At 54.2% G+C, this 20,635-nt stretch overlaps 1 protein-coding gene across 5 annotated transcripts in view; it reads left to right on the forward strand.

The window, feature by feature from the left end:
• The window catches only part of LOC123766754 (prohormone-4), a 197,148-nt gene that overhangs the window by 149,134 nt on the left and 27,379 nt on the right, over nucleotides 1–20,635 (forward strand). For 3 of the 5 annotated variants that reach the window (XM_069307617.1, XM_045756102.2, XM_045756103.2), the window contains one exon: nucleotides 10,453–10,503. The exons of the other annotated variants lie outside the window; for them this stretch is intronic. In XM_069307617.1, coding sequence (XP_069163718.1) covers nucleotides 10,453–10,503 — 51 coding nt within the window. The remainder of the gene's footprint in view (nucleotides 1–10,452; nucleotides 10,504–20,635) is intronic. 5 annotated transcript variants of the gene reach the window in all.

Below are 20,635 nucleotides of genomic sequence, written 5' to 3' on the forward strand. Positions count from 1 at the left end.
CAGCACCAGGGACCTCCAGCAGACACACACACAGCACCAGGGACCTCCAGCAGACACACACACAGCACCAGGGACCTCCAGCAGACACACACACAGCACCAGGGACCTCCAGCAGACACACACACAGCACCAGGGACCTCCAGCAGACACACACACAGCACCAGGGACCTCCAGCAGACACACACACAGCACCAGGGACCTCCAGCAGACACACACACAGCACCAGGGACCTCCAGCAGACACACACAGCACCAGGGACCTCCAGCAGACACACAGCACCAGGGACCTCCAGCAGACACACACACAGCACCAGGGACCTCCAGCAGACACACACACAGCACCAGGGACCTCCAGCAGACACACACACAGCACCAGGGACCTCCAGCAGACACACAGCACCAGGGACCTCCAGCAGACACACAGCACCAGGGACCTCCAGCAGACACACACACACAGCACCAGGGACCTCCAGCAGACACACACACACAGCACCAGGGACCTCCAGCAGACACACACACAGCACCAGGGACCTCCAGCAGACACACAGCACCAGGGACCTCCAGCAGACACACACACACAGCACCAGGGACCTCCAGGAGACACACACACAGCACCAGGGACCTCCAGCAGACACACACACAGCACCAGGGACCTCCAGCAGACACACACACAGCACCAGGGACCTCCAACAGACACACACACACAGCACCAGGGACCTCCAGCAGACACACACACACAGCACCAGGGACCTCCAGCAGACACACACACAGCACCAGGGACCTCCAGCAGACACACACACAGCACCAGGGACCTCCAGCAGACACACACACAGCACCAGGGACCTCCAGCAGACACACACAGCACCAGGGACCTCCAGCAGACACAGCACCAGGGACCTCCAGCAGACACACACACAGCACCAGGGACCTCCAGCAGACACACACACAGCACCAGGGACCTCCAGCAGACACACAGCACCAGGGACCTCCAGCAGACACACACACAGCACCAGGGACCTCCAGCAGACACAGCACCAGGGACCTCCAGCAGACACACACACAGCACCAGGGACCTCCAGCAGACACAGCACCAGGGACCTCCAGCAGACACAGCACCAGGGACCTCCAGCAGACACAGCACCAGGGACCTCCAGCAGACACAGCACCAGGGACCTCCAGCAGACACACAGCACCAGGGACCTCTCTGATGCGTGTCATCAGGGAAAGTCTCTCTGCACACAGAAGGTTTTTTGAAAAGTTCGACAGACAAATGGAATTGTTAATTCAGTACGTATGAGTATTGTATTTTTTATGAGTGCTGGAAAGGTGAGTACAATGGTGGCAGGTCCAGTGGTGCCTAACACGGGTGGTCCAGTGGTGCCTCACACGGTGGTCCAGTGGTGCCTTACACGGTGGTCCAGTGGTGCCTTACACGGGTGGTCCAGTGGTGCCTTACACGGTGGTCCAGTGGTGCCTTACACGGCGGGTCCAGTGGTGCCTTACACGGTGGTCCAGTGGTGCCTTACACGGGGGGTCCAGTGGTGGCTTACACGGTGGTCCAGCGGTGCCTTACACGGTGGTCCAGTGGTGCCTTACACGGTGGTCCAGTGGTGCCTTACACGGCAGGTCCAGTGGTGCCTTACACGGTGGTCCAGTGGTGCCTTACACGGTGGTCCAGTGGTGCCTTACACGGCGGGTCCAGTGGTGCCTTACACGGTGGTCCAGTGGTGCCTTACACGGCGGGTCCAGTGGTGCCTTACACGGTGGTCCAGTGGTGCCTTACACGTGGGGTCCAGTGGTGGCTTACACGGTGGTCCAGTGGTGCCTTACACGGTGGTCCAGTGGTGCCTTACACGGTGGTCCAGTGGTGCCTTACACGGGTGGTCCAGTGGTGGCTTACACGGTGGTCCAGTGGTGCCTTACACGGTGGTCCAGTGGTGCCTTACACGGTGGTCCAGTGGTGGCTTACACGGTGGTCCAGTGGTGCCTTACACGGTGGTCCAGTGGTGCCTTACACGGTGGTCCAGTGGTGCCTTACACGGGTGGTCCAGTGGTGCCTTACACGGTGGTCCAGTGGTGCCTTACACGGTGGTCCAGTGGTGCCTTACACGGTGGTCCAGTGGTGCCTTACACGGGTGGTCCAGTGGTGCCTTACACGGTGGTCCAGTGGTGCCTTACACGGTGGTCCAGTGGTGCCTTACACGGGTGGTCCAGTGGTGCCTTACACGGGTGGTCCAGTGGTGCCTTACACGGTGGTCCAGTGGTGCCTTACACGGGAGGTCCAGTGGTGCCTTACACGGGTGGTCCAGTGGTGCCTCACACGGTGGTCCAGTGGTGCCTTACACGGGTGGTCCAGTGGTGCCTTACACGGAAGGTCCAGTGGTGCCTTACACGGGAGGTCCAGTGGTGCCTTACACGGGTGGTCCAGTGGTGCCTTACACGGGAGGTCCAGTGGTGCCTTACACGGGTGGTCCAGTGGTGCCTTACACGGGTAGTCCAGTGGTGCCTTACACGGGTGGTCCAGTGGTGCCTTACACGGGTAGTCCAGTGGTGCCTTACACGGGTGGTCCAGTGGTGCCTTACACGGGTAGTCCAGTGGTGCCTTACACGGGTGGTCCAGTGGTGCCTTACACGGGTGGTCCAGTGGTGCCTTACACGGGTGGTCCAGTGGTGCCTTACACGGGTAGTCCAGTGGTGCCTTACACGGGTGGTCCAGTGGTGCCTTACACGGGTGGTCCAGTGGTGCCTTACACGGGGGGTCCAGTGGTGCCTTACACGGGTGGTCCAGTGGTGCCTTACACGGGTGGTCCAGTGGTTCCTTACACGGGAGGTCCAGTGGTGCCTTACACGGGTGGTCCAGTGGTGCCTTACACGGGGGGTCCAGTGGTGCCTTACACGGGGGGTCCAGTGGTGCCTTACACGGGTGGTCCAGTGGTGCCTTACACGGGTGGTCCAGTGGTGCCTTACACGGGAGGTCCAGTGGTGCCTTACACGGGTGGTCCAGTGGTGCCTTACACGGGGGGTCCAGTGGTGCCTTACACGGGTGGTCCAGTGGTGCCTTACACGGGTGGTCCAGTGGTGCCTTACACGGGTGGTCCAGTGGTGCCTTACACGGGAGGTCCAGTGGTGCCTTACACGGGTGGTCCAGTGGTGCCTTACACGGGGGGTCCAGTGGTGCCTTACACGGGTGGTCCAGTGGTGCCTTACACGGGTGGTCCAGTGGTGCCTTACACGGGTGGTCCAGTGGTGCCTTACACGGGTGGTCCAGTGGTGCCTTACACGGGTGGTCCAGTGGTGCCTTACACGGGAGGTCCAGTGGTGCCTTACACGGGGGGTCCAGTGGTGCCTTACACGGGTGGTCCAGTGGTGCCTTACACGGGTGGTCCAGTGGTGCCTTACACGGGTGGTCCAGTGGTGCCTTACACGGGTGGTCCAGTGGTGCCTTACACGGGTGGTCCAGTGGTGCCTTACACGGGAGGTCCAGTGGTGCCTTACACGGGTGGTCCAGTGGTGCCCTACACGGGGGGTCCAGTGGTGCCTTACACGGGTGGTCCAGTGGTGCCTTACACGGGTGGTCCAGTGGTGCCTTACACGGGTGGTCCAGTGGTGCCATACACGGGAGGTCCAGTGGTGCCTTACACGGGGGGTCCAGTGGTGCCTTACACGGGTGGTCCAGTGGTGCCTTACATGGGTGGTCCAGTGGTGCCTTACACGGGTGGTCCAGTGGTGCCTTACACGGGTGGTCCAGTGGTGCCTTACACGGGAGGTCCAGTGGTGCCTTACACGGGGGGTCCAGTGGTGCCTTACACGGCAGGTCCAGTGGTGCCTTACACGGGAGGTCCAGTGGTGCCTTACACGGCAGGTCCAGTGGTGCCTTACACGGCAGGTCCAGTGGTGCCATACACGGGAGGTCCAGTGGTGCCTTACACGGGTGGTCCAGTGGTGCCTTACACGGGTGGTCCAGTGGTGCCTTACACGGCAGGTCCAGTGGTGCCTTACACGGGAGGTCCAGTGGTGCCATACACGGGAGGTCCAGTGGTGCCTTACACGGGGGGTCCAGTGGTGCCTTACACGGGTGGTCCAGTGGTGCCTTACATGGGTGGTCCAGTGGTGCCTTACACGGGTGGTCCAGTGGTGCCTTACACGGGTGGTCCAGTGGTGCCTTACACGGGAGGTCCAGTGGTGCCTTACACGGGGGGTCCAGTGGTGCCTTACACGGCAGGTCCAGTGGTGCCTTACACGGGAGGTCCAGTGGTGCCTTACACGGCAGGTCCAGTGGTGCCTTACACGGGAGGTCCAGTGGTGCCATACACGGGAGGTCCAGTGGTGCCTTACACGGGTGGTCCAGTGGTGCCTTACACGGGTGGTCCAGTGGTGCCTTACACGGCAGGTCCAGTGGTGCCTTACACGGGAGGTCCAGTGGTGCCTTACACGGCAGGTCCAGTGGTGCCTTACACGGCAGGTCCAGTGGTGCCTTACACGGGGGGTCCAGTGGTGCCTTACACGGCAGGTCCAGTGGTGCCTTACACGGGAGGTCCAGTGGTGCCTTACACGGGAGGTCCAGTGGTGCCTTACACGGGGGGTCCAGTGGTGCCTTACACGGCAGGTCCAGTGGTGCCTTACACGGCAGGTCCAGTGGTGCCTTACACGGGAGGTCCAATGGTGCCTTACACGGGGGGTCCAGCGGTGCCTTACACGGCAGGTCCAGTGGTGCCTTACACGGGAGGTCCAGTGGTGCCTTACACGGGAGGTCCAGTGGTGCCTTACACGGGTGGTCCAGTGGTGCCTTACACGGCAGGTCCAGTGGTGCCTTACACGGGAGGTCCAGTGGTGCCTTACACGCTCTCTGAATATAGGAAAAGATTGCCTGGCAATGTTGCTTACTGCTCTGATGCTGTGTGTCTGCTGGAGGTCCCTGATGCTGTGTGTGTGTCTGCTGGAGGTTCTTGGTGCTGTGTGTGTCTGCTGGAGGTCCCTGATGCTGTGTGTGTGTCTGCTGGAGGTTCTTGGTGCCATTAAGGAGTCATTGTTCCCTCCATGTTCAAGTATTGGCAGGAAAGGTCAAATTCTTTTACTGTTTGAAGTAAAAATATTTACTCTGGAAAAATCTTGGCCTCTAAAATCTTTTTAAAAAGTTTGCTGGAATTCTTGAGGTCGGAAAAGAACGGGATCAAGTTTTGAAGAAATTTTGTAGATTTTGTTTTAGCAAGGAGGAGCTTAAGGCTATGCTGGAAAGGCTGGTAATCTTTGTCTTGAAAGTCTTGTGCCGAGTTTCCAGGTGTTGAGGACCGTCTTCCAGGAAATGAATCTTGTCTTGCAATTGCAGAGCGCCCCTTAGGGAGAGGATATGTGATATTACGACGCGTTGTTGAAATGGGCTTCAGAACATCTTGTAAAAGGTGCGAACGTAACTGGGAAAGGCTTCCCCGGCTTCATGGGAGGGAGAGGGAGAGGGAGAAAGGAAGGGAGAGGGAGAAAGGAAGGGAGAGGGAGAAAGGAAGGGAGAGGGAGAGGAAGAGAGAGAGAGAGAGAGAGAGGGAGAGAGGAAGGAAGGGAGAGGGAGAGAGAGAGAGAGAGGGAGAGAGGAAGGAAGGGAGAGGGAACTTGACGAAAGAATTATCCTAACACGCTCCAGAAGTGCCGCTGGAAAGATGAGTGTGAACGCTGGAGTCATTTTTGTTTTCTTACTGAAAATGAAGTTAGGTGATAATGAGAGAGGAAAGTACACACCGCCATGTTATTATTATTATCCACCACATAGGGTGCTCTGAGGGCCTCATGGTGGACCACATAAAACACTCAGGACCACATGGGACACTCAGGGCCTCATGGTGAACAACACAAGACACTCGGGACCTCATGGGGCGCTCACTGCTGTAAGGGAACTCACAACACACTCCTTGGACTCTTGTGGGACCCGTAACTCCCCGAGGCAAGACATTATCAACATTTTGGTCACCTTTTGTACACCCTTCGGGACTTACTTTGTCAAAATGTTTATCTTCCTTTCATTGTTACTTTCCATTCCTCCCCTTCTAATTTCTCCCCCCCCCCTCCTCGTCCTCGTCCTCGTCCTCCAGAGCCTCGTAAGCATGTCATTCCGTGTCAATAAAGAGAGCGTGCCGCCCCTAACTCCTCTGTCCTTCTTGTTAACCTAGACAACTTTACCAATTTTCTCGCTTCGTTCCCAGAACGAGAAGCGTACGAGAGTTTAGGTCGTTGTGTAGCTTGGCAGCGCCGGACACCCACTTCCCGCTGCCAGACGCACAGTCGTATAGATGATTATATATGTATTTTTAACCCGCCATTCTTCTGCGTCGTGCCCTCCAAGATCCTCAGTTCTCTCGGCATGTGTCGTGGGCTGTACCCGACACGTCTCTGTCTCTTTCTCTCTCTGTCTCTTTCTTTCTCTGTCTCTGCCTCTTTCTTTCTCTGTCTGTCCGTATCTCTCTCTCTCTCTCTCTCTCTTCCCCTCTTCGCTGTGATTCCCTTGTATTTGCGTTTCCTTTCTCTTTCTGCTTCACCTCCAGGATCTCATTCTCCGCGGCCCTCTCATATTTTTACATTAGTCCCCCTTCATCACCCTCGAGTTTTCTCTGGATGCCTTGGTTCCTTCCCTTTCTCTTTTACACAGTAATTTCCCTCTCATTCTTGTCCTCGTAAATTCCCCTTCTCTCCCTCATTCCCTCCCTCTTCCCTTCCTCTCCCATGCTGTTCCATTATCCAGTAAGCGGCGAACCAATTAAGGCTAATTTCCCATGTTAGACATCGGCTCCCACACACTTATCAACACCCTTCCGCCTGACCTAATTATTCCTACTTCCTTTTATCCGGGTCCCTTGCGCCCCAGTAAATTATCCGGGGTGCACTGTATGTTACATAATTATAGTCCCTCTTAATTAAATAATTGGTTTATGCGTTAAGAGTTTGTTTTATCATGGATAGTTCGAAACCTCGTTTGAATGATCTCACTTCCTGTTCGAAATCTCGTTTGAATGATCTCACTTCCATTTCGAAACCCCTGTTATTGTAATTCAGCTCGTTCTCGCATACAAAGATCCAAGCTCGTTAATCATGCCGCCAAACCCCCCTGTTTATGAATTAAAAATTACATACGACTCACAACTGATGACGTCCGAACACTTCCGGAACAAGTGCTTCGCTCACGTCTTCTGTTCGAACCAAAATTCTATAAACAGCCCGTCCTTCAAACAAAGACCCAAAAGTGATTCCATGCACCCGCCAAACCCCCTGTTTATGAATTAAAAACCCATGTTAGAGATTGTTAATGTATAATAATATTAATTTATATATGAAAGCTAACCAATTTTGAATACGCAGTGTGTTATAATTGATGAATGCGTCTAGGGAGGACGGTTTTGGGATTCGGATTGGAATTAAATATTCTCTTTATAATGGACACAAGAGAAATGTTGACACACACACGATTTTGAGCGATTATTCAAAATGTTACACCGTGCCTACCTGGTCTGTATCCAGCGGTCTGGTACAGGCCTTGTAGCTACAGTATCTACTCGAATTATTTCTACTTTATTGTTTTACTTTGTTATGGTGTTCTACTTTGTGGTGTACACACACACACACACACACACACACACACACACACACACATACACACAAGGGCCGGTGGCTGAGCGGACAGCACGCTGGACGCGTGATCCTGTGGTCTCAGGTTCGATTCCGGGCGCCGGCGAGAAACAATGGGCAGAGTTTCTTTCACCCTGAATGCCCCTGTTACCTAGCAGTAAATAGGTACCTGGGAGTTAGTCAGCTGTCACGGGCTGCTTCCTGGGGTGTGTGTGGTTTGGGGGAAAACAAGAAAGTAGTTAGTAACAGTTGATTGACAGTTGAGAGGCGGGCCAAAAGAGCAGAGTTCAACCCCGCAAGCACTACTAGGTGAATACAACTAGGTGAAATACACACACACACACACACACACACACACACACACACACACACACACATGTACGTTACATTCCTTGTGTGTGGCCTGATAGCTGAGTGGACAGCGCTGTGGACTCGTAATCCTAGGGTCCGGGTTCGATCCCCCGGTGATGAATGAAACAAAAATGGCCAGAGTTTCTTTCACCCCTAATGCACCTGTTCACCTAGCAGTAAACAGGTACCTGGGAATTAGACAGCTGCTACAGGCTACTTCCTGGGGATGTGTGTGGGGGAAAAACAAACAAAAAAAACAATTGATTGCTTGAGAGTTGAGAGGCGGGCCCAAAGAGCCAGAGCTCAACCCCCGACGAGCACAACTAGGCGAGAACACACAGGACAAAGGCCCCTCGAGCACGACAACTGCCAGGATGTATGTTAATTTAGACTTGTGTACGAGAGCGAAGAGTCACGTTAACTGGACGGTGGTACCGTAAGACCAGTCGCTCTTCTGCCCTGCTGCTGTTGTTGTTGTTGTCTTCTGGGTCGTGGTGTGGGGGGGAGGGGGTCAGGCTTGCTTGTGGTGTGGGGGGCAGGCTTGCTTGTGGTGTGGGGGGGCAGGCTTGCTTGTGGGCTTGTGGTGTGGGGGGCAGGCTTGCTTGTGGTGTGAGGGCAGGTGGTTAGAAAAGCGGCAACATCGCACCATATGCTGGTTGCTAAGCAACGGAGACGCTAGAGGTGGCCAGCTCTTGTTTACATCCCCGCCTGACCCGCCAAAATTCATCAAGCATTTACTCAACCATCTACAAAACCTGTACATCTTCCAACAATCATGGCGGCTTTGTTTACATGTATTACACAGTTTACGAACTTGCAAACTTCACAACCCAATGTTATTATTATTATCATCAACCTCGTAGTGCTTGGTGCTCGTTAACTGGTTATTAAATTTAAATAAAGCCACTATGATTGTGTAAGGATGTATGGGTTTCGTAGGTGTTTGTGTAAATGATTGGTGAATGTTATTGTATCCCATCATACATCATACACGCAGGAGACAGTTGTATAACCAGCTATGTATTAATATACGTGCTGTATGGGCCTGAAGATCTCCATGTTGGTGGGGGACTTGGGGACTTGGAGGAGACTCAAGGCGTACCGGTGGAGGAGACTCAAGGCGTACCGGTGGAGGAGACTCAAGGCGTACCGGTGGAGGAGACTCAAGGCGTACCGGTGGAGGAGACTCAAGGCGTACCGGTGGAAGAGACTCAAGGCGTACCGGTGGAGGAGACTCGAGGCGTACCGGTGGAGGAGACTCGAGGCGTACCGGTGGAGGAGACTCAAGGCGTACCGGTGGAGGAGACTCAAGGCGTACCGGTGGAGGAGACTCGAGGCGTACCGGTGGAGGAGACTCGAGGCGTACCGGTGGAGGAGACTCGAGGCGTACCGGTGGAGGAGACTCGAGGCGTACCGGTGGAGGAGACTCGAGGCGTACCGGTGGAGGAGACTCGAGGCGTACCGGTGGAGGAGACTCGAGGCGTACCGGTGGAGGAGACTCGAGGCGTACCGGTGGAGGAGACTCGAGGCGTACCGGTGGAGGAGACTCGAGGCGTACCGGTGGAGGAGACTCGAGGCGTACCGGTGGAGGAGACTCCAGGCGTACCAGTGGAGGAGACTCGAGGCGTACCGGTGGAGGAGACTCGAGGCGTACCGGTGGAGGAGACTCAAGGCGTACCGGTGGAGGAGACTCGAGGCGTACCGGTGGAGGAGACTCGAGGCGTACCGGTGGAGGAGACTCGAGGCGTACCGGTGGAGGAGACTCAAGGCGTACCGGTGGAGGAGACAAGGCGTACCAGTGGAGGAGACTCAAGGCGTACCGGTGGAGGAGACTCGAGGCGTACCGGTGGAGGAGACTCGAGGCGTACCGGTGGAGGAGACTCGAGGCGTACCGGTGGAGGAGACTCGAGGCGTACCGGTGGAGGAGACTCAAGGCGTACCGGTGGAGGAGACTCAAGGCGTACCGGTGGAGGAGACTCGAGGCGTACCAGTGGAGGAGACTCAAGGCGTACCGGGGGTATAATAAGGGGGCCACCTGACTTAACATTAAAGACCCATTATCATTACTGTGCCGCCCATTAGAAGGAATAATAGAGCTGTCACCACTGGCACAGATAATTCCCGCTATGTCCTGCCGCGGGAATCGAACCCCGGACCATGAGCTTGTGACTTAACCACCCAACTATGTGCTTACAGTTCTTGTTACATTATAAATATACAATGTGCACACATTACCATATTTCTGTACAAAATGGCCGCCTTTCATTATATTTAACCCCTTTATTAGGTCATTATTTACAAATGTTGCCACATCACCTATTACAGTGTTGCCATATCATCGCCAATGTACACTGGTGCCACATCATCCCATCGCCATGTACACTGTTGCCACATCCTGCCCCGGCCATATATATGTAGGTGTGGTGGAGGCATTATGTACGTCAGTGGTTGTACATGAGCGAACATGTGTACTGACGTGCATGTTTCCCTGCAGCGTACGGAGGGTACGGCTACAGGCAGCACGACTACAGCGCCGATACAAAAGGTACTGTAACCCTTTTTTTTAATTCTTGCCACTTCTCGTTTTCTCTCGGTGCTAGAGGTAATGTTCTCCCGTTTTCTGACTTTTTTCCCGCTTTACGACGTACAGATTTTCTGATGCTTTTCGTTTTTTTGACGCTTTCCGTTTTTCTGACTCCGTTTTCTGACGCTTTCTGTTTTTCTGACTGTTTCCGTTTTCTGACGCTTTCCGTTTTTCTGACTTTCCGTTTTTCTGACTTTCCGTTTCTGACGCTTCTGTTTTCTGACGCTTTCCGTTTTTCTGACTGTTTCCGTTTTCTGACTCCGTTTTCTGACGCTTTCCGTTTTCTGACTTTCCGTTTTCTGACGCTTTCCGTTTTTCCGACGCATTCCGTTTTCTGACATTCCGTTTTCTGACTTTCCTTTTTCTGACGCTTTCCGTTTTCTGACGCTTCTGTTTTCTGACGCTTTCCGTTTTCTGACGCTTTCCGTTTTCTGTCACTGTGCTTCTGTTCTCGTTCTCTTTCTGTAATACGCGCATGTGACTTATTTCCCAGGGATGACATTTGTATTTTAATGTTTACACCATTTTCCTTTCCAGATGTTTTCCCATTCTCATGTATCCCATTTTCTATTGTAATTGGATGTGATTTCTCAGTTTTCTAGGAGAATATGTAGCGTATACCGTTTTCTGTTGAGGGTGTGACCCCTTTCCCGTTCTCTGTTGCATAATGCCTTGTCTGCATCATTGTAGACATGATTGGTCATGCTTACTTTTTTGCATAATAAAGCAACTTTCTTGGAACAACTTAGTTACAACTGCCTGAATTGATGTTAAGCAAAATTTAAGGGGTAGTGTACATTGAAGTGCACCCCCCTCAACACATACACCCTTGGGGGGGGGTGTCGGGGGCCCCATTACCCTTGACGGGGGTGTGGGGACACCCCCGTCAAGGGTGGGGGGGGGGTGGAGTGGTTTGGTCTGGCTATATCTGGTTTGATCAGACGTGGCCTAATGGAACTGGCTTGATCTGACCCTGTTTGGCTAGGTCTTGCTTGGTTTGGTTATGTCTAGCCGGGGCTGGCTGGGTCTGACTAGGTGGTGGTGGGTGGGGCTGGTGGTGGGTGAGGCTGGTGGTGCTGGGTGGGGCTGGTGGTGCTGGGTGGGGCTGGTGGCGGGTGGGGCTGGTGCTGGGTGGGGCTGATGGCGGGTGGGGCTGGTGGTGCGTGGGGGTGGGTGCTGGGTGGGGGTGGGTGGGGCTGGTGCTGGGTGGGGCTGGTGCTGGGTGGGGCTGGTGCTGGGTGGGGCTGGTGGCGGGTGGGGCTGGTGGCGGGTGGGGCTGGTGGTGGGTGGGGCTGGTTCTGGGTGGGGCTGGTGGCGGGTGGGGTCGGGTGGGGCTGGTGCTGGGTGGGGCTGGTGGTGGGTGGGGCTGGTGCTGGGTGGGGCTGGTGCTGGGTGGGGCTGGTGCTGGCTGGTGGTGGGTGGGGCTGGTGGCGGGTGGGGCTGGTGGTGGGTGGGGCTGGTGCTGGGTGGGGCTGGTGCTGGGTGGGGCTGGTGGCGGGTGGGGTCGGGTGGGGCTGGTGCTCGGTGGGGCTGGTGCTGGCTGGTGCTCGGTGGGGCTGGTGCTGGCTGGTGGCGGGTGGGGCTGGTGGTGGGTGGGGCTGGTGCTGGGTGGGGCTGGTGCTGGGTGGGGCTGGTGGCGGGTGGGGTCGGGTGGGGCTGGTGCTGGGTGGGGCTGGTGCTGGGTGGGGCTGGTGGCGGGTGGGGCTGGTGCTGGGTGGGGCTGGTGGTGGGTGGGGCTGGTGGCGGGTGGGGCTGGTGGCGGGTGGGGCTCGTGCTGGGTGGGGCTGGTGCTGGGTGCGGCTGGTGCTGGGTGGGGCTGGTGCTGGGTGGGGCTCGTGCTGGGTGGGGCTCGTGCTGGGTGGGGCTGGTGCTGGGTGGGGCTGGTGCTGGGTGGGGCTGGTGGGAGCGACAGTGTGGGAGTTCCAGTGAACTAAGTCAGGCTGTTCACTTGGGTTAAAGCTGACCTTCCCGGCGTGTGTGTGTCTGTGTTCTCCCTCTCTCACGCTCTCCCTCCCTCGCTCTCCCTCTCCCTCTCTCCCTCCCTAACCCTCCCCCCCCCTCTCTCTCTCTCTCTCTCTCTCTCTCCCTCTCTCTCTCTCTCTCTCTCTCTCTCTCTCTCTCTCTCTCTCTCTCTCTCTCTCTCTCTCTCTCTCTCTCTCTCTCTCTCTCTCTCTCTCTCTCTCTCTCCCCTCGTCCCTCTCTCTCTCTCCCCCTCTCTCTCTCTCTCTCTCCCTAACCCTCCCTTTCTCTCACTCCCCCTCTCTCTCTCCCACAGCAACATATAATCTTCTACAAGATGTCATATTACCTCTTTTGACTAAATTACTCTAATTCCTAGAAATAAACGAATATAGCCGAAGCTGACCTCTGTTCAGTACTAACTGAACGACTCTTGTCTCTGGCTGGCGGATTACCCGGTAGTTACATCATGAACCACCGTTACAGAGGGCATCTTGAAGGTAATTACTGCACCTGTAGAATACCACCTGTGCAGGTACGCCGTCAGGAGGCCTTGGTACGTGTACCACAGCCTATAGAACGAACTGTTGACATTGAGAAGTGGGTCCACAGTGTTTCAGACACTGGAACACTGTGTTCCAGGGTATTAATATTCTTCTGTACTCTTGGCAAGAGTCTGTATTGATTACTGTATTGATTACGGACTGGGGGAGTCTGTATTGATTACTCGGTGAGAGGCTGTGGCCCCGCATAGTCCGTGGTCCATAGTTCGTGGTCCATAGTTCGTGGTCCATAGTCCGTGGTCCATAGTTCGTGGTTCATAGTCCGTGGTCCATAGTTCGTGGTCCATAGTTCGTGGTTCATAGTTCGTGGTCCATAGTTCGTGGTCCATAGTTCGTGGTCCATAGTTCGTGGTTCATAGTCCGTGGTCCATAGTTCGTGGTCCATAGTTCGTGGTTCATAGTTCGTGGTCCATAGTTCGTGGTCCATAGTTCGTGGTCCATAGTCCGTGGTCCATAGTTCGTGGTTCATAGTCCGTGGTCCATAGTTCGTGGTCCATAGTTCGTGGTTCATAGTTCGTGGTCCATAGTTCGTGGTCCATAGTTCGTGGTCCATAGTCCGTGGTCCATAGTTCGTGGTTCATAGTCCGTGGTCCATAGTTCGTGGTCCATAGTTCGTGGTTCATAGTTCGTGGTCCATAGTTCGTGGTCCATAGTTCGTGGTCCATAGTTCGTGGTCCATAGCCCGTGGTCCATAGCCCGTGGTCCATAGTCCGTGGTCCATAGTCCGTGGTCCATAACCCGTGGTCCATAACCCATGGTCCATAACCCATGGTCCATAGCCCGTGGTCCATAGTCCGTGATTCATCGACCTTCCGTGTGTCCTCCCCTGTCTCCCCCTCTCCCTGTCTCCCCTCTCCCCGTCTTACATGTATACTCCCCTTACTTCATACAGCTTCTCTGTATACATTGTAAATATTTGCATACGTATTAAACCAAAGTTTAATTAACAGTTCCGATTAATCTCTTGTTCATGAATACTGCATTGGTATGGCGGGAGTGTTGTGGTTTGTATGGTGTTGTGGTGTATGTTGTGTTGTGGGGGGTGTATGTTGTGTTGTGGTGGTGTATGTTGTGTTGTGGGGGTGTATGTTGTGTTGTGGGGGTGTATGTTGTGTTGTGGGGGTGTATGTTGTGTTGTGGGGGTGTATGTTGTGTTGTGGGGGGTGTATGTTGTGTTGTGGTGGTGTATGTTGTGTTGTGGGGGTGTATGTTGTGTTGTGGTGGTGTATGTTGTGTTGTGGTGGTGTATGTTGTGTTGTGGGGGTGTATGTTGTGTTGTGGGGGGTGTATGTTGTGTTGTGGGGGGTGTATGTTGTGTTGTGGGGGGTGTATGTTGTGTTGTGGTGGTGTATGTTGTGTTGTGGGGGGTGTATGTTGTGTTGTGGGGGGTGTATGTTGTGTTGTGGTGGTGTATGTTGTGTTGTGGTGGTGTATGTTGTGTTGTGGGGTGTGTATGTTGTGTTGTGGTGGTGTATGTTGTGTTGTGGGGGTGTATGTTGTGTTGTGGGGGGTGTATGTTGTGTTGTGGGGGTGTATGTTGTGTTGTGGGGGGTGTATGTTGTGTTGTGGTGGTGTATGTTGTGTTGTGGGGGGTGTATGTTGTGTTGTGGTGGTGTATGTTGTGTTGTGGGGGTGTATGTTGTGTTGTGGGGGGTGTATGTTGTGTTGTGGGGGGTGTATGTTGTGTTGTGGTGGTGTATGTTGTGTTGTGGGGGTGTATGTTGTGTTGTGGGGGGTGTATGTTGTGTTGTGGGGGGTGTATGTTGTGTTGTGGTGGTGTATGTTGTGTTGTGGTGGTGTATGTTGTGTTGTGGTTGTGTATGTTGTGTTGTGGTGGTGTATGTTGTGTTGTGGTGGTGTATGTTGTGTTGTGGTGGTGTATGTTGTGTTGTGGGGGGTGTATGTTGTATTGTGGGGGGTGTATGTTGTGTTGTGGGGGGTGTATGTTGTGTTGTGGGGGGTGTATGTTGTGTTGTGGTGGTGTATGTTGTGTTGTGGTGGTGTATGTTGTGTTGTGGTTGTGTATGTTGTGTTGTGGGGGGTGTATGTTGTGTAGTGGGGGTGTATGTTGTATTGTGGGGGGTGTATGTTGTGTTGTGGGGGTGTATGTTGTATTGTGGGGGGTGTATGTTGTTGTATACTGACCTATTTGTGCTTGCGGCAGGATTGAGTTCCTGCTACTTCTCTTTTTTTAGCCCACTGCGCTCTTTCATAGCTTGATTACTATATTTGAAGCTGTATGCCATCTGTCTTCCCCACTGCTTATTGCATTCCATTATTCACTTCTCAAACACTGATCAGACACTATTCCGTCTCTTAACGGGTTATTCATGCCCGTGCCATCTATTGGGCGGCTTAATCTTTCATCAATCAACTACCGTCTCTGTAGCTCATTTGGGTACTCTGTTGCCACCTGTGTCCTATAATTTGTGTACCACAGGTGCTAGACCTTCTCTTGTCTCCTCTCGTCAATCATGTTAATTCCCTCTTAGGATTTTGTAAGTATTAATCATGTCTCTTTTTTTTTAACTCTTCTGCCTTCATGTGAAGTGGTTTAATTCTTGTGGTCTTCCTTGTAGCTCATGCCTCGTAGCTCCGGGACTAGTCGCTCCGGCATTGTTAATGTCATTGTACCTGTGTGTATATTATAGGTTCGTCTCTGGGATGGATAGACATTCGTCTCCTTGCATGCCTATCCTTCCCATCCACTATACCATCATGTTAGGCATCTTCCACCGTGTATATACGTGTATATAGTGTGGCAGAGCCTGTGTATACAGAGCCCCAGGAGACACTTGAAGATGTTATACCACCGGAGACACACATTCACTCCAAGCATCTATACCAGCTACGGGGCTATTCATGCCCGTGCCGTCCTCTTGATCAGCCAATCAGGCGGAACACAGCCCGCACACATGAGGAGTGACGGGGGCTTCTGTCTCCACAACTTCCCCGTCTGTCTCTTTGATTTATCGAGGGGTTCTGTCTCTTGAGGGGCAGGAGGGGAAGGTTTAAGGGGGTTTAAATTTAATAGTAAGAGAGTGGTTTTCCTCTATTTTCCACTGTGGTAGTGTGGTTGATGAGGCCGTGTGGGGGTTGTCAGGTTCCGTCCCTGGCCTCTATTGGTGTGCTGCGAAAATGTGTAGTTAAGTGTGGTTGAGGAATTGAATAGGTTGAGGAGGAATTTGATTGGTTGGGGTGAAATCTAATAGGTTTGAGAATAATTGATTAGGTTTGCGGTTTGTGTAATTGGCTGGGGATTATTTATATAGATTGGGTAGACGCTTAATAGACCGAGTGATATAATTAGCCAGGATTCAGTTTAATAGGTTGGATGAGTTTTTAAATGTGTGTGAGAAGGGCTGGCTTGTTTCATGGTTGTTCACGTGTTCTTGTGAATGTTCACCCCGGCAGTAAGTAGGTACTCAGGGGTTAATCACCTTGTGGGAAGGCATCCTGGACGGGATCAGTAGTTCGCCCTTGTTATGGGGAGGGGAAACTTCGATATAAGTCTAACATGTATATATATTCACTGGCTACATGTCCCCTGAGACAATTATATAACACTTGGAGGGGATGTAGGGACGAGGAACTGGGATAGGAAGCAGGGAAGGGATGGTGGCAGCCACATAGGCATCGGGGGATTGAACGCAGACCCGCAAGAAGCCACACTTCCCCGTGTATAGCGACCAATATGGTCGAGTGCTGTCACACCTGTGTTTCTAACCCCTGGCAGATCCTCACGCCCTCTACCCTTGTTCATGGTAAACATTTAACTGGTATCCACTTCGCCCATATCTCTGAATCTTTCAGGCCGTGATCATGTTACTACTTGTTCCTCTGGTGTGTCCAGCATAGTGAGGGCTTGCTTCCCCTCGTGGTAGTGTCATAGACCAGGACTGTACTTCCATGGACCGGTGTTGTGGACGATCTGATGGACTTTGTGTACTCCTTATTTGTTGTTAAGTTAACACTACACTTTATATATTGGTGATAGATCATGGTACAACGTCCTGTACTCTCTCTCTCTCACTCTCTCTCTCTCTCTCTCTCGTGATGCTGGAAGGTAAGATCCCTTGTCTTACATCCGTTGTAGAGGTGAATCTTGCGGCTGGTTCTCTTTCCCTGTCCAGAGTTGTGGCCGTCCTGGAAAGTCGTCCATAGGGAAGATGGGAAGCTACTTGTACCTTGTGTAAAGTTTGCCGCCTGCCTGTCTCTCTCTCCCCTGTCTCCCCTGCCTGTCTCTCTCTCTCTCCTGCCTGCCCTGCCTGTCTCTCTCTCCCCTGTCTCCCCTGCCTGTCTCTCTCTCTCTCCTGCCTGCCCTGCCTGTCTCTCTCTCCCCTGTCTCCCCTGCCTGTCTCTCTCTCTCTCCTGCCTGCCCTGCCTGTCTCTCTCTCCCCTGTCTCCCCTGCCTGTCTCTCTCTCTCCTGCCTGCCCTGCCTGTCTCTCTCTCCCCTGTCTCCCCTGCCTGTCTCTCTCTCTCTCCTGCCTGCCCTGCCTGTCTCTCTCTCCCCTGTCTCCCCTGCCTGTCTCTCTCCTGCCTGCCCTGCCTGTCTCTCTCTCCCCTGTCTCCCCTGCCTGCCTACATTTTTCCTTCCTTCCATTGACATTTTCCACTTGAGGGGGGAGGGATGAGCCATGATAACCCGGTTGCTGCACGATCGAGGGAGCGGGGAGGGAGGGAGGGGGAGAGGCAGAAGGAGGGGAAAGGAGAGAAAGGGAAAAGAATATGGAAAAGTTCGAAAAAAAGGGAGAGTAGGAGGAATGGAAGATGACGAAAGAGAAAGGAACCAAGTGACACGACAAGAGAGAGACAGTAGATTATTGTGGTGTTCTTTGTTATATCCTTCCCCTCTCCCCTCCCTTGTCTCCCCTCTCTCCCCTCCCTTGTCTCCCCTCTCTCCCCTCCCCTCCCTTGTCTCCCCTCTCTCCCCTCCCTCAACCCCCCCCCGGGGAGGGGCGGGGTGAGAACATTGGGGGTGGGGCTGGTAGACACCTGTTATTGATCCTTGCCAGGTGTGTCTCCTCCCCCCCCCCTCCATCCCCACCCCCCCTACCACCACCCCGTACACTACACCCGGAGACTGGTACACCAGGAGACTGGTACACCAGGAGACTGGTACACCAGGAGACTGGTACACCAGGAGACTGGTACACCAGGAGACTGGTACACCAGGAGACTGGTACACCAGGAGACTGGTACACCAGGAGACTGGTACACCAGGAGACTGGTACACCAGGAGACTGGTACACCAGGAGACTGGTACACCAGGAGACTGGTACACCAGGAGACTGGTACACCAGGAGACTGGTACACCAGGAGACCGGTACACCAGGAGACTGGTACACCAGGAGACTGGTACACCAGGAGACCGGTACACCAGGAGACTAGTACACCAGGAGACTGGTACACCAGGAGACTAGTACACCAGGAGACCGGTACACCAGGAGACCAGTACACCAGGAGACTGGTACACCAGGAGACCAGTACACCAGGAGACTAGTACACCAGGAGACTGGTACACCAGGAGACTGGTACACCAGGAGACCAGTACACCAGGAGACTGGTACACCAGGAGACCAGTACACCAGGAGACTAGTACACCAGGAGACTGGTACACCAGGAGACTGGTACACCAGGAGACCAGTACACCAGGAGACTGGTACACCAGGAGACCAGTACACCAGGAGACCGGTACACCAGGAGACTGGTACACCAGGAGACTGGTACACCAGGAGACTGGTACACCAGGAGACTGGTACACCAGGAGACTGGTACACCAGGAGACTGGTACACCAGGAGACTGGTACACCAGGAGACTGGTACACCAGGAGACTGGTACACCAGGAGACCGGTACACCAGGAGACCGGTACACCAGGAGACCGGTACACCAGGAGACTGGTACACCAGGAGACTGGTACACCAGGAGACTGGTACACCAGGAGACCGGTACACCAGGAGACCGGTACACCAGGAGACCGGTACACCAGGAGACTGGTACACCAGGAGACTGGTACACCAGGAGACCAGTACACCAGGAGACTGGTACACCAGGAGACCAGTACACCAGGAGACTGGTACACCAGGAGACTGGTACACCAGGAGACTGGTACACCAGGAGACTGGTACACCAGGAGACTGGTACACCAGGAGACTGGTACACCAGGAGACTGGTACACCAGGAGACTGGTACACCAGGAGACCGGTACACCAGGAGACCGGTACACCAGGAGACCGGTACACCAGGAGACTGGTACACCAGGAGACTGGTACACCAGGAGACTGGTACACCAGGACACTGGTACACCAGGACACTGGTACACCAGGACACTGGTACACCAGGAGACTGGTACACCAGGAGACTGGTACACCAGGAGACTGGTACACCAGGAGACTGGTACACCAGGAGACTGGTACACCAGGAGACTGGTACACCAGGAGACCGGTACACCAGGAGACTGGTACACCAGGAGACTGGTACACCAGGAGACTGGTACACCAGGAGACCAGTACACCAGGAGACTGGTACACCAGGAGACCAGTACACCAGGAGACTGGTACACCAGGAGACCAGTACACCAGGAGACTGGTACACCAGGAGACTGGTACACCAGGAGACTGGTACACCAGGAGACTGGTACACCAGGAGACTGGTACACCAGGAGACTGGTACACCAGGAGACTAGTACACCAGGAGACCGGTACACCAGGAGACCAGTACACCAGGAGACTAGTACACCAGGAGACTAGTACACCAGGAGACCGGTACACCAGGAGACTGGTACACCAGGAGACTGGTACACCAGGAGACTGGTACACCAGGAGACTGGTACACCAGGAGACCAGTACACCAGGAGACCGGTACACCAGGAGACCAGTACACCAGGAGACCAGTACACCAGGAGACCAGTACACCAGGAGACTAGTACACCAGGAGACCAGTACACCAGGAGACTGGTACACCAGGAGACTGGTACACCAGGAGACTGGTACACCAGGAGACCAGTACACCAGGAGACTGGTACACCAGGAGACCAGTACACCAGGAGACCAGTACACCAGGAGACTGGTACACCAGGAGACTGGTACACCAGGAGACTGGTACACCAGGAGACCAGTACACCAGGAGACTGGTACACCAGGAGACCAGTACACCAGGAGACTAGTACACCAGGAGACTGGTACACCAGGAGACTGGTACACCAGGAGACCAGTACACCAGGAGACCAGTACACCAGGAGACCAGTACACCAGGAGACTAGTACACCAGGAGACCGGTACACCAGGAGACCGGTACACCAGGAGACTGGTACACCAGGAGACTGGTACACCAGAGACTGGTACACCAGGAGACTGGTACACCAGGAGACTGGTACACCAGGAGACTGGTACACCAGGAGACTGGTACACCAGGAGACCAGTACACCAGGAGACTGGTACACCAGGAGACTGGTACACCAGGAGACCGGTACACCAGGAGACCCCGTACACAAGCAAATCGTGGTTCCCCCCTGATAAGCATTAATACCCCCCCCCCCTGGGGCAGTAATGCCCCCTACCCCGGATGTA

This window comes from Procambarus clarkii, chromosome 60 (genome assembly GCF_040958095.1).
Source record: "Procambarus clarkii isolate CNS0578487 chromosome 60, FALCON_Pclarkii_2.0, whole genome shotgun sequence".
Taxonomy (NCBI): domain Eukaryota; kingdom Metazoa; phylum Arthropoda; class Malacostraca; order Decapoda; family Cambaridae; genus Procambarus; species Procambarus clarkii.